This window comes from Punica granatum, chromosome 8 (genome assembly GCF_007655135.1).
Source record: "Punica granatum isolate Tunisia-2019 chromosome 8, ASM765513v2, whole genome shotgun sequence".
In the NCBI taxonomy this organism is placed as follows: domain Eukaryota; kingdom Viridiplantae; phylum Streptophyta; class Magnoliopsida; order Myrtales; family Lythraceae; genus Punica; species Punica granatum.
The window spans coordinates 25,907,543-25,920,048 of NC_045134.1; the positions used below are offsets into that span (position 1 = coordinate 25,907,543).

The window sequence follows — 12,506 nt, forward strand, 5'->3', positions numbered from 1 at the left end:
ATAGAAAATTCACTTTAATGTATAATATGAGAAACTGAATTCAATAATAATTGATAGCTAGAAACGAATATAACATACAAAATTTATTTTATACTATATAAATTTTAATATGGTAAATATCAAACATATGTAAACAAATAACTATTTGAGAGATTATAATTAGTTAAAGTTTGTGTAATGTAAAATGTACCAAAAAGAATGTACCAAAAAAAGGTTTGCTTAATGTACCCAAATAAATCAATTAATTTACCAATTTTATTTTTGAGAAAATAATTGTAAAGATCTAAAAAGCAAACCGTTGTTTGATGAAAAGTAAAATCATAAAGCCTTTGTCAACGTATATTAAATAAAAAGTAGAAATTTATTCAATAAAATTTTAAGTAGGAAACAAAATTGAATTACAATTATACAAAGAAATGATTCGAGGTCCACATGAAGGAGGGAGGAAGTACGGCAGTTTTTCTCACTCTCACCCAACCTTTCTCTTCTCTTTTTGAATTTTTTTTAAAGTTAATATTTATATATTTATTTTAAGTATATGGACTTTTTTACAATATCAATCACCACATATCTGAACATTAAATGGATCCAATTGCCGAGTGAGGTTAGCCCACCAAAAATTAAAGTTCTCTCGATTGTACTTTTTTTTCAATTACAATATTCGCATTTGAGACCTTAATTAATTAGAACAAACGTCAAATTACTTAAAGCTAACACACTGTAGTTGAAAGGCTATTTCAAATTATCGCCAATTTAAATTGTTTCTTATTATTGGCGATGTCATAGATATTTTTATTTTCTGATGGAATGCAAGATTATGACAATCTATTGACTAAGATTCATTCTTGCTTAAATATACTTGGTTGTAATGTGACCACAAGATACTTCTAAAAAATTTCAAAATCTTACTACGAGTAAAGTTCGTCCACTTAAAATTAGCGTAAGACTTAGGACTTATTATATTGTATGAAAATTAATCAGTACAATCTTTCAAAAATCTAAATTATTTATTATCAATCGACGATTCATAACTTTACAAATAAATAATTTTATCAGTAGTTTCATTTATACTCTATGTTTGATATTGTACATATTAGTTACTATGTTAATCTAAAAAATTGAATAAGTTCTTTTTCAACCCGCTACATCGCGCGGGGTGTACCCTAGTCATTATTTATGTCAAAAACTTATAAAAAGCTAATATTTTGACATATATTAATTTACTTTTCGAAAAATTTATTATTGAATTATATTTGTATATATTTTCGGAATATATATTTTAAAAAGCAAAACGTCCTATATATTTGATGAAAAGTACAATCGTAAAGTGTCTAATAATATATATTAAATAAAAAGTAGAAATTTATTCAATGAAATTTCAAGTAGAAAAAAAAATTGAATTATAACCATTATTTATGTTTTAGACTTCTAAAGGCCTAATATTTCAAAATAGAGTAATTTATTTTTGGAAGAATTTTATTATTAAATTATAAGTATAGATATATTTTTAGAATATTTACATATTTTTTATATTTTTAATGTGGATTAATTGTATATATTAATTTTTTTTAGAAAAAAATTATTATTGAAGTACATATAGATAAATTTTCAGAATATTTTTTTTAATTTTATATTTTGTTAATGTGGATTAGTTGTATATATTTACAATTACGCCATTGTTTTGTATTCAACTTCCTATATATAATTAGATAGTTATTTGTATAATTACAAATATTTGTGATTTTCGTATAAGTTATTTGAATTAGTAGTTTCTTCATTTTCATATTTGCTATTATTAATTACAATAATATGTATTGTTATTTAGTTTTTATATAATATATTAATCTATATAATATATTAGTTAGAAATTTACTATTATACCTCCATTTATTATGGCCTAGTCAAATCTATATAATATATAAATGGGCAAATTACAAAAAAAAACTCAATTTTTGTAAAATGTCTCAGTTTTGTCCTAAATTTTGTTTTGTAACAAAAAAAACCATAAATTTTCTAAAATGTCTCAAAAATGACATCCGTTATAACTTCCGTCAATTTTTGCCTACGTGTGACCTACGTGGACTGTTAAAGGGACCCACTAGCCTACGTGTGACCTACGTTGACTGTTAAAGGGACCCACCATCAGCAGCAAAAATTGACGGAAGTTATAACGGATGTCATTTTTGAGACATTTTAGAAAACTTATGGTTTTTTTGGTTACAAAACAAAATATATGACAAAATTGAGACATTTTACAAAACTTGGATTTTTTTTTGTAATTTACCCTATATAAATTTGAAAACATTGTAATAAATGGTGGCATAATTGTAAATATATGTACAACATGCGTGAAATTAGTAAATGCTTGTAAATTAAAAGTTTATAATATTTTATTTTATATATGCATAAATATTTGGAACATGAAATACTTTAATATATCCTCAAAATTTATGCATAAATAATAAAATTACAAAATTATCATCAAAACTTATGTTTACTGATTTTTTTACCGAATTTCGAAAAAATAATAATTTTGACATTATTTAACTAAAAATAGTAAAGTTTGAATTAGATAAATTCAATTATATTTGTAGTAAAAGTCTCATTCGATGCACGAGTAAAAAGACCTGGGTGAACATATATATCTTGGATTTAAAGCTTTAGACCCATCAATAAAAATGTAGCCTTGTTTAAAAAAAGAAAATAAATTGTCTTGTCTCACGCGCATATGGGCAAAGATTTTCACGAGTTTATTGTCCTTGTTGGCATCACAAATTCAATGTAGCCAAAAGATTTGGTACATGATAGGTACCATCAAGACTTTATGGTTCGAAAGTAAGCGTACATTGTCCCCTTTGTAGAATTTGATGTTTCACATTTTTTACTCTCTCCCTCTCTATACATATATACAATATTAATTTCTTCCGACCATTATCACATTTTTTAATGAAAATTCTCTTAGAAATTTTCACGCGAGAGTTTAAAGTGACCAGAATTTGAGAAACAAGAATTTCTCTTTGTATTTGAAAAATCCAAAAACCATGCTCAGGTCCTACCGAAAAAAGAAATGCTCGGGTTATTTTGGTATATGATATATATTCCTTTTGATTTCCAAATTTAGTTCAAGAAAGAAACTTGGCGTTTTTATAAAAAATAGATTTTTTTAGTGATAATATCTTGTCACATTACTCGAAAAAGTACCAATTACAAATAAATAAATGAATGTTTATCATATGATAAGCCATCAAAAATATTACTAGATACTATATTTCTATTAATTTCGTCTTACCATATCATTGTGAAGTAAGACCATTTAAGATTTTAACGTAAATGTAGGATACCATTGACTTGCATGAGAATATTCTATTAATATTAGAGGAATTTCTACTTTCCAATAAGAAACTAAATATATATAAAAAAAAATATAGGAAGAATCCCTAAAACTCAAATTTGCATTTCATTCCAAAATATCCAATAAAAAGAGGGTTGATGACATAAAAAGGCACGATATTTGGTCAAATTCCTATTTATAGCACGACCTTTTAAAAACCGTATAAAAATGCACAATATTTTATTTTAGTTTCAAATCAAGCATGAACTTTGGTTTTAATTTCAAACCTAGTACGACCTTTCAGAAATCGTATATAAGGCACGACCTTTTGATTCAATAAAAAATGTTCTCAAAACTAAAAATGAGCGAGGGGACCACGACGGAGAAAAATGGGAGGGAAGGCCGACGGCCACGATTGCGGCCGTCATCCATACCCCCTTCACAAATCCCAATTGAGATCGATGACAATGACAGAGGTCGCCACCGACTCCAATTAGGGCGATGGCCACAATTTGGGCCCCTACCGCCGTAATCGAAGGAGCCCTAATTTCGAGGCTCCTTCAATTTCAGCAATGGGGGCAATGGTCACGGCCATTACCCCCCAATCGATTCGGCGATGACCTCTGTCATCACTGTTGACCTTGATTGGGAGTGGCAGCAATCAGGGTCACCATCACCAGCCCTCTCCCCCCTTTCAATAGTTGTGACCCCCTTCCTACCTTTTTAAAAATTTTCAAAATAATTTTATATTAAATAAAAATATGTGGGTCCACTCATCTAATCACGTTGTGTTAGTGACACAAAAAATCGTATTAGATTTGGAACAAAAACGAAAAGTCATACTAAATTTGAACCTAAATCAAAAGGTCGTGCCTTCTATACGATTTATGAAAGTTTATGCTATATTTTAAACTAAAATGAAATGTCATGCTAAACTTAAAACTAAAGCAAAATGTTATGTCTTTTTGTGCAATCTCTAAAATATCGTGCTAGAAATAAGAATTTGACAAAAGGTCGTGCTTTTTTATGTCATTAACCCATAAAATGAATAATGCATCCGTAAAATAATAAAAAAGACCGTTAATTTCTTCTATTAGTACTGTATAGTCAATCGTGTTCAACTGTGCATCCTCGATTCGTTATATATAAGAGATCTAGCGAAATCATCAATACACAGGACGAGAAATTTATAAAACCAGGTAAATTTTTTTTTTAACCCTATAGGGGATTATACGCGTAGTATTATTAGTACCCTTATGGGCCAATATTACACCATAGAAACATTTAAGTAATTGATTATTTGTGCCCATCGTATATATGATTACGTACACTTAGGTCCTGCGAAGTATGGCACACAAACCAACTAGTTATATATATATATATATATATAATGAAATTCATAAATATAACAACTTGTCTGGTGCGTATATAAATTGACTGATGAGAGCCGATAAAGATGGTCAAAGCATCCACCCGTTATAGAATCCTTCAACATTTTGGTGGGTAGCCCCAGCATTGACCTCATTTGGTCCTATTGCATTAGTGTATCTGCGGATAATCAAAATACAATATTAATTATTTGGGCAAATTTTGAATAAAAAAATAATAAATAGATAATTAACCAAAACTTTTATCGTCTAGGAAGGGAAGACTGAAAAATACCCAATTTGCAACGTGGTGTTGCCTCCTAATGGATGGAAATTAAGCCCTTCCGATTGAGGAGGATACTGAGCATATGGGTCGTCGTTGTGATCTTCAGCGTCCCAGGCGAGGCGGAGCGGAATTCTTGTATTGCTCTCCTCCAGCTGATGATATGATCACGGATATATGTTGGAAAATAATTTCTCGAAGATTGATTAAAATCAGGGAGTATAAATATGTCTACATATTGACGTAATAATATTGCTCACTGATTAAGAGAAATCACCTTCTTCCTCAAGGCTTTGTTAGTTTCAAGCAGCATTTTCTCCTGTTCAGCAATAAATATAACAATAAAAAAAGCATAAATCACTACTATATTGTATATCTATATAAATTTATATATTAAAATTTAATTGCATGTAATATTGTTATTACCAGCGACTTAATTAAAAATAAAAGAACCATTAATTGTTTTACCCTTTTCTGAAGGTCAGCGAGCCGATCGAGCATGACGTGAGTCTGACAATAATAATGTTAAGGAAAAAAATTAAATAAAACTTAAACATATGGTTAGGAAAAAAAAAATCTGATAGAGATAAATTACTAATGATACTTGGAATATAGATAATTCACCTTTGCGGATCGGACTTGCTTCAGTGAGCTCTCCACTTGATGCTCGAGCTGCTCAAGCTCTTTCATGCTTAGCGGGCTTAGATCTTCTCCAAGAAGGTTCCTTATTGGTCATGTTCAATACATCATCAAGACTAGAAAATAAGCTGACAATCGATTTATAGACGCATATATTTACATATCGAAAAGAAAAGTTTGCCGTAAATTTACAAATAGAGACATTGGTGACTGGGTATATTATATACACACGCATGGATTCCATATCTCGAAAATCATTACCTCTGAGATCGTTGAAGTATCTCTACTCTAGCTTTCAGCTTCATGTACTCCTGGTAACTGTTCTGCATGACCAAATGTGTGTATATATATATAATCATTATTTACATTACTACGAAAAATTTGATTTATTTTGCTTTACTCGAAAAAGCAAATTTTCTTCTAATTGATGAAGTTAAGGAATTTTCATCAATTGAGCTTTTGTATTAATTATTACCTGAGGGTCGTTGCATGGATGGGTGGCTTCCATTGCAGCATAGCTACACTGATGGTACCTTTCGAGTGTCTTCATCATGCTGCATGCAGATTAAATACACAATGCCAAAAAAAATAATATTAATATGTAAAGTTAGTTTCTAAAACAATTAAGATAATATATATATGTAAGTTCATAATAAAAGCAATGGATTTGGATCTAATTACATGCAAACATATAACGTAAAGTCAAACCACTCATATATTTCCAAAATAAAGAAAAGGCAGTGACAAATATTTGCAGACTTGAATATATATATATATATATATATATATATTTCGATTACAAAAGATATCTATGGATTTGATACAATCAAATATAAGTTTTAATAGTTAATAAAGGGCATAAGTAGTTCACGATAACTAAATTTCTTAATTATCAAGTAAGAATATACGTTGTTACGCTACACTCTTTTATTACAAATTTGAAATATTTTAACTATTAATATATGAGAAATGATCATACTTTTCGATTATTCATAGAGAAATTTTAAGTAACGATCACAACAACATATAATAAATAAATAAATAAATAATAATGATCACAACTAGAGCCTATTTTTGCTGTCATTAAGCAACAAGGCGATATAAGGACTCAGAATAGTTAGAATAAGACAAGATATATCATCATGTATACTCTTTTTCGAGTATATGAAATCACATACAAACAGTTGGTGAGAAATATATATATCTAATTTTTGCACAATTGGTAATTGTAATAATCTTTTCAACTATCCCGAGAGGAAAAAAGTATTCTTCATCAAACGCTTATGCTAAAAATGTAGGAGTTGGCACTAGAGAGACCCTGTTGACGTCATATATATGCGGCCAATTGGGCTCTAACAAGACAATTGAATTCAGAGAAGTATAATATGATGTAAAAACTTTTACATCTGGGACAAATTGTCTTTGGCCTTAGCTGATTTTAATTAATATTACTGTATTTTGTTTTGAAAACTTGTTAAAATTCTATTGACATATGCATTTCTTATGAGTATTAACTTTTCTAGGCGACAATCATACAGGAAATATATAGATCTATTTTTTTCCTTGAAAATAGATCTAATTATGAAAATAAGAAAAGAGTTTTCAGATAATACCTAATTAACATAAGGATATTCTGGTATATGGAAAGAGCAAATGATACATCTACGAACAAAGTCCGGCGAATTCCAGAAGAATCCGAAATCAAGAACAAGTAATGTATGGAAGATCATTATAATTTATCAAAGTAAACAAAGAAAACAAAGTAATTTGGCAAACAATAATTGTCTTTATGGTGGCAATTATAATTTATCAAAGTAAACAAAGAAACTTCATGTTCAGAAGTTAGCAATAGTCCAAGCATTTAATTACTGGGATAACATTTTTTTTCAGTTACAAAGGAGGTCAATGAACTTAGTAAAATGAAATAAAACCTAATAGCTAATAAATTGGCATAATTAGTTCCATTGAGTATCGAAGTTAAAATCCCTTGGTTACGAGAGGAGATTCGAGAGCGTGCGCCTCTGCGCTACACCCTCTTTGATAATTACAGGGAAAACATTGATAATATTGTAATCAGAGCAATGGAGGTGCACACTGAAAAATTAAAGAAATGAAACAAACACTAATGACATTTATGTATTCGTGCTATTTTCATCATCCTTTGAATTTTTAATGGAAAGGGCCATCTTTTGCCAACAAATTAACTTTTGAACACTCATCATTGTTTGTGAAAACCGCGCTGGCTGTCATTGATCGATCTACGCAGAACTATAATTTGATTGTGTGCTTCTCCAACCCTTGATCAGAATAATATACTTAATTACCCGTTTTTGCAGTAATAAACATGAGGAAGAATGACAAATTGCCAACCCAAAGAAACATATGCATATATAATTATTTTGCAATACAAGTAAAAGACTTCGTTATGTTACATGTTAATATGTGATACTTAATTTTATTTAGCATCCAAGTCTTTTCCTCTTTTTTTTTTTTGGTTGGTTCTTCCCATTTTGTTGCTGAAACTAAAGCAAATTTAAATTAAAGTTTTCGGGCATTGTCCATTCTAGGGTTTTCACACATAAGCATCAAGTCGGAACCACAGAGCAGCCTTTTCCCTTCTCTTCTCTCTCCCTCCCTGTAACATTAATCCCTTAATTGCAACCGTACAAAAGTGTTTGCAGACTTAAACATACATCAACATCACATCTCTGGTCGCAACATATCATAACAGTTCATTTTCATTATTTTTAATTTTCTTCTTGGCTGCGGCGGTTTAAATAATGCATGGATTTCTTAACTAGAAACCCTGCGGGTGCCTCTCTGGTGTGTGTATGAGTGTGTATAATATATTTGTATTTATGTATGTATTATCAGGATCATTAAGGATTACTATATATGTTTTAGTTAATTTCATCCGTTAGTTATTCTGGGAAAAATGTCCGATCTTTAAAAGAAAAAAAGGAAAAAAAAGAGAGTGAGAATGTGAGGAAACCCTAAAATTTCATTAAGAGAGAAACCCTTATTGATTTGTATCTGCAGGCACCACTCATAATTAAGCATCGAGAAGATGTGGTGAAGCAGAAGATCGTAACACGATGTGCAAGCCATATACAGATCTACGAGCAAAGACGATAAATAATATTATCGATAATTCTTTTTCGATTTCTAATCATGGGTGTGTACGTACTTACTGAAGATCAAAGCAACATCATGACACTCAAGAAACTATATATGATTCTGCTTTTTGTTGCTAATTAGAAAAACAAAGAGAAGGAAAGCGACCCTTTATCCTCTTCATCAACATCAAGTTGAAAAAAATATAGAAGAACAAAGAAAGTGCATAGATCTCATCAAAAAAAGAATAGATTATATATAACAAGCAAAGATACGGATACATACATGTATGTATAGGTGAATTATTAGGATATATATAATTAATTAGTACCTTGAACTGCTGCAGAACTCATAGAGCTTGCCACGGTTGGAGAAGATGATGACGGCAACCTCGGCATCGCAGAGGACAGAGAGCTCATAGGCTTTCTTGAGGAGACCATTCCTCCTCTTTGCAAATGTCACCTGCCTGTTGATCTTGTTCTCTATCCTCTTCAGCTCAACTCGTCCTCTCCCCATTCTTACTTTTGATTCTCTTAGAAAAAAAAGAAAAAATATTTTGCTTTTGTAGGTTTTGGTAAGAGATTTGAGGGCTTCCTGTGGAGGTGATTGTGTGTTTAGGGCACAAAGGGAAAGGGATGGAGAGGGGGAAGGAGAGGAAGGAAAGAGATCGTGTGTGTGTTGACTAATTCTTTCTGCGTTTTTGTGTGTTTGTACGTGTCTGTGGGATTAATGAGAGAAACATGGGAAAGCTGGAAGTGGTTGTGTTGTTGTGTAGTGGTGCGGTGTCTAGGTTTATCTTGTTTTACCTTCTTTTCTCTTGTAATCAATTAAAGTTTTTACTACGATTAAGATATTTTTCTTTCTTCGGAGAAAAAATGTATGGTTTCTGCTCTCTTTACCAGTACAATAATTATTATCTGTCTGGCCTACATCACAGTTTTATGGTAAAGCGATGGACTAACGCTCCCATATTTATCATTTAAAGATAAAAAGAACTAGCATGAACCGGGAATTTACAGATCTCGCGGAAGTCATATGCCATCGATCACTTATATATATGTAGCGCCTAGCGGGCCGCCTACTCCCGTGAGATTCACACGCCTATATATATATATATTAATGGGTCGCTTATCATTACCCTAAAATGAGCAGAACTTGTATTTATTATTTAAATATCAGAAGAACTAGCATGAACCGGGTATTTACAGATTTCGTGGAAGTCATATGCCATCAATCCACTTATATACATGTAACGCATAGCGGGCGACCTACTCCCGTGAGATTCACGCGCCTACACACACACATATATATAAGAGAGTCGCGTATCATTACCCTAAAATGGGCATCTTACTATCACTATTTTTTTCGGTGTGTACCATGGTGTCCAGAAATCCAATAAAGTCTGACTAATCCAGTCGGAAGATCGAGCATTAAAGGTTATTCTCTCTCTCAACAAGTGTGCTTCCCGGGGTTCGAACTTGTGTTCTCCTCCTTACTCATCCAACAATTTTATTGGTATCTTACTATCACTATTAATGACATATGAATGTGATCATAGTAGTAGAGACTAAACAAATTGTTCTCTATTGCGCGCATATGATATATATTTATGCACCTAAAGGGAGGTGCAAGATCATGCGCATGGAATCCAATTCGATGAAAATTTTCCACTAATTCAAACCTGGTGTAAAATCGAGTATAAGATTGGTCGCTCGTCCATATATTTAGCTAAAAACTAGCAACTTGAAATGTTCTTGACCAATATTAATTATATATGGGAGGTTATATATGGCAATGTAATCAGATACCTGGGGAGCTGAAGACGCATTTGTTGATTTGTAAAATTAGATCTACTTATAGGATTCTAATCTAATGATGCTAAAAGTTTGTATCAAACTATTTTTATAATTAGAGTTATTTTGAGCAGATCGCAATACCATAACTTATTTCAAATTTTCGTTTGCACAATTCACAGGAGAAGATAACGTTAGACAGTAAAGAAAATAAAGAAAACGTGATGGCTGGCTCATTGAAGCAATGAATGGTCAGATATATAGAGCATATAGTGGGATATTGTCGAAATGGATATCGACTAATAATGCACGAAGAGTTGTCTGGGAGATTAATCACAAATTATCCTAGGAAACTCTCTTTCCCTAAATGCAAAATTCACAAAATAAATAAAGTAAATAAATAATTTAGTTGATATATAACTTCTCCTTAATTCATGACATGATAATTGTATGTATCACGCTAGGAATAATAATCCACACATTAAATCGGAATTTCATCCAAAACATGATCCGTATCTTTTGAGAGAAATGAAAAACTTTGATGACACATTTATTCTTTCAAAGAAGACATAATATTCGACTTTTGACCAAATTAATCCCCACCCTTTATTTTTAATTTTCTACCAGCTTTAATTTGCCCTAAGAGACTGAACAAAGGAAAATCTGCCTTTTATTACATTCTGTAATAGTATGTGAAATGGACGTCAACGACCACCTTAGATGCGATATGCTTTTCGTTGTAGACGTGTCGACTCCTCAACATGGTACCTATAAAATACTCATCTCATTCTTCCATGCTTTTCTAATTAATTTCAAAGAAAGAGAGAGAAAAGATATTTGATGCAGTAACACAAGTCGTTGTCTTGAATTACGAGGTCTCGGGTTCAATCATTGTCAGTAGGATTTTTGTATCCCTTTATTGAGTCTTATTATTTCTATTTTTGTATTAAGTTGTAGGTATCCCTTATAATAAAAAAAAATTAATTTCAAAGGGAAGAGAGGAAACTTGGAACTTAAGATTTGCAGGTGGATTATTTTCTCATATACATTTGCTTATATTTGTATATATCTAAATCCGATCGATCAAAATCCAATGGCCAATCGAGCGACGGATTCAGTTAACGAATGGATTGATCTTAAAGTACCCAATATTTTAGTCCCTGAAAGGGAAAAAAAAAGTTTAAAATGATTTAATAAAGTTGAAGTTATAAAAAGTAACTTAGAAACATGCATGCATGTTTAGAGTATAGTGAATGGTTCATATTCACCACCGAGTGGTCTAAGTGCTTGCTGACGACGACCGGTTTGTACTCGATTAGCCACAGATAAAACATTTTCGGCAAGAAAAGTTTGAGCCGGTTTTCGGACCGGGGATCAATTCTTGATCAAAAAGATTCCAAAGGGCAAAAGTTTTGGAATCGCTCGCTGTCGGATAATATGCGTGGATCCCTATTTGTTCATATCATGACTCATAATTAATCCAGTCCTAGAAGAAAATACTTCCTTTTTAATTTTCTTTCAAAAAAACTTTCTCATGAATAAAATTTAGTTAAAATGGCTTCTTTTCCTTTGAAAAAAATGACTTTGTTTGGTTTTCAAGTATAAAGTTTTATTCTACCAAATTTATTCTTCTTCAAATTCAATACTGTAATTATTACTGTTTTATCTTTTTCTTCATTTAATAATAATTTTTCGCTGATAATTTTTCTTAACTATTGTTATAATTAATTTTTTAATAATAAAATTTTCAACTAATTTCATATCCATAAGTAAATACATACATAGATATATATATATTTTCACACATCTATATATTTATCAACACTTATAATTATTATACAAAATCAAGTTAAGCCGGATCATGATTCAACTCAAAAATCAAAAGCAAGCTAATAAATTTCTTGCGTCCGCGCTGCATGGGAACTCAAACACTGCCGCCCGTGCCTTAATTAGCTGCTAATCACCAGAAGAATCGCGGA

At 31.0% G+C, this 12,506-nt stretch overlaps 1 protein-coding gene across 2 annotated transcripts; it reads right to left on the reverse strand.

Annotated features, from left to right (window-relative positions):
• Window positions 1–4,535: 4,535 nt before the first annotated feature.
• On the reverse strand, window positions 4,536–9,477 carry LOC116215938 (agamous-like MADS-box protein MADS2). 2 transcript variants are annotated; one of them, XM_031551765.1, is made up of 8 exons: window positions 9,066–9,477; window positions 6,096–6,174; window positions 5,882–5,943; window positions 5,606–5,705; window positions 5,450–5,491; window positions 5,242–5,300; window positions 4,994–5,136; window positions 4,536–4,879 (listed from the first exon to the last, which is right to left on the reverse strand). In XM_031551765.1, exons 1-7 carry the CDS (start codon window positions 9,248–9,250, stop codon window positions 5,019–5,021), a joined length of 645 nt encoding a protein of 214 aa, XP_031407625.1. In that variant the 5' UTR covers window positions 9,251–9,477; the 3' UTR covers window positions 4,536–4,879; window positions 4,994–5,018. The 2 variants fall into 2 exon arrangements, with proteins under 2 accessions (XP_031407625.1, XP_031407624.1); XM_031551764.1 differs by having other exon boundaries at window positions 5,259–5,300; window positions 9,066–9,473.
• Window positions 9,478–12,506: the final 3,029 nt, after the last annotated feature.

Coding starts and splice junctions, on each gene's coding strand:
- LOC116215938 (XM_031551764.1), bottom strand. CDS start 9,250: ATGGGGAGAGGACGAGTTGAGCTGAAGAGGATAGAGAACAAGATCAAC. Junction 5,301..5,449: donor TCGCTGACCTTCAGAAAAGG/GTAAAACAATTA, acceptor ATTGCTGAACAG/GAGAAAATGCTGCTTGAAAC. Junction 4,880..4,993: donor AACACCACGTTGCAAATTGG/GTATTTTTCAGT, acceptor GATTATCCGCAG/ATACACTAATGCAATAGGAC.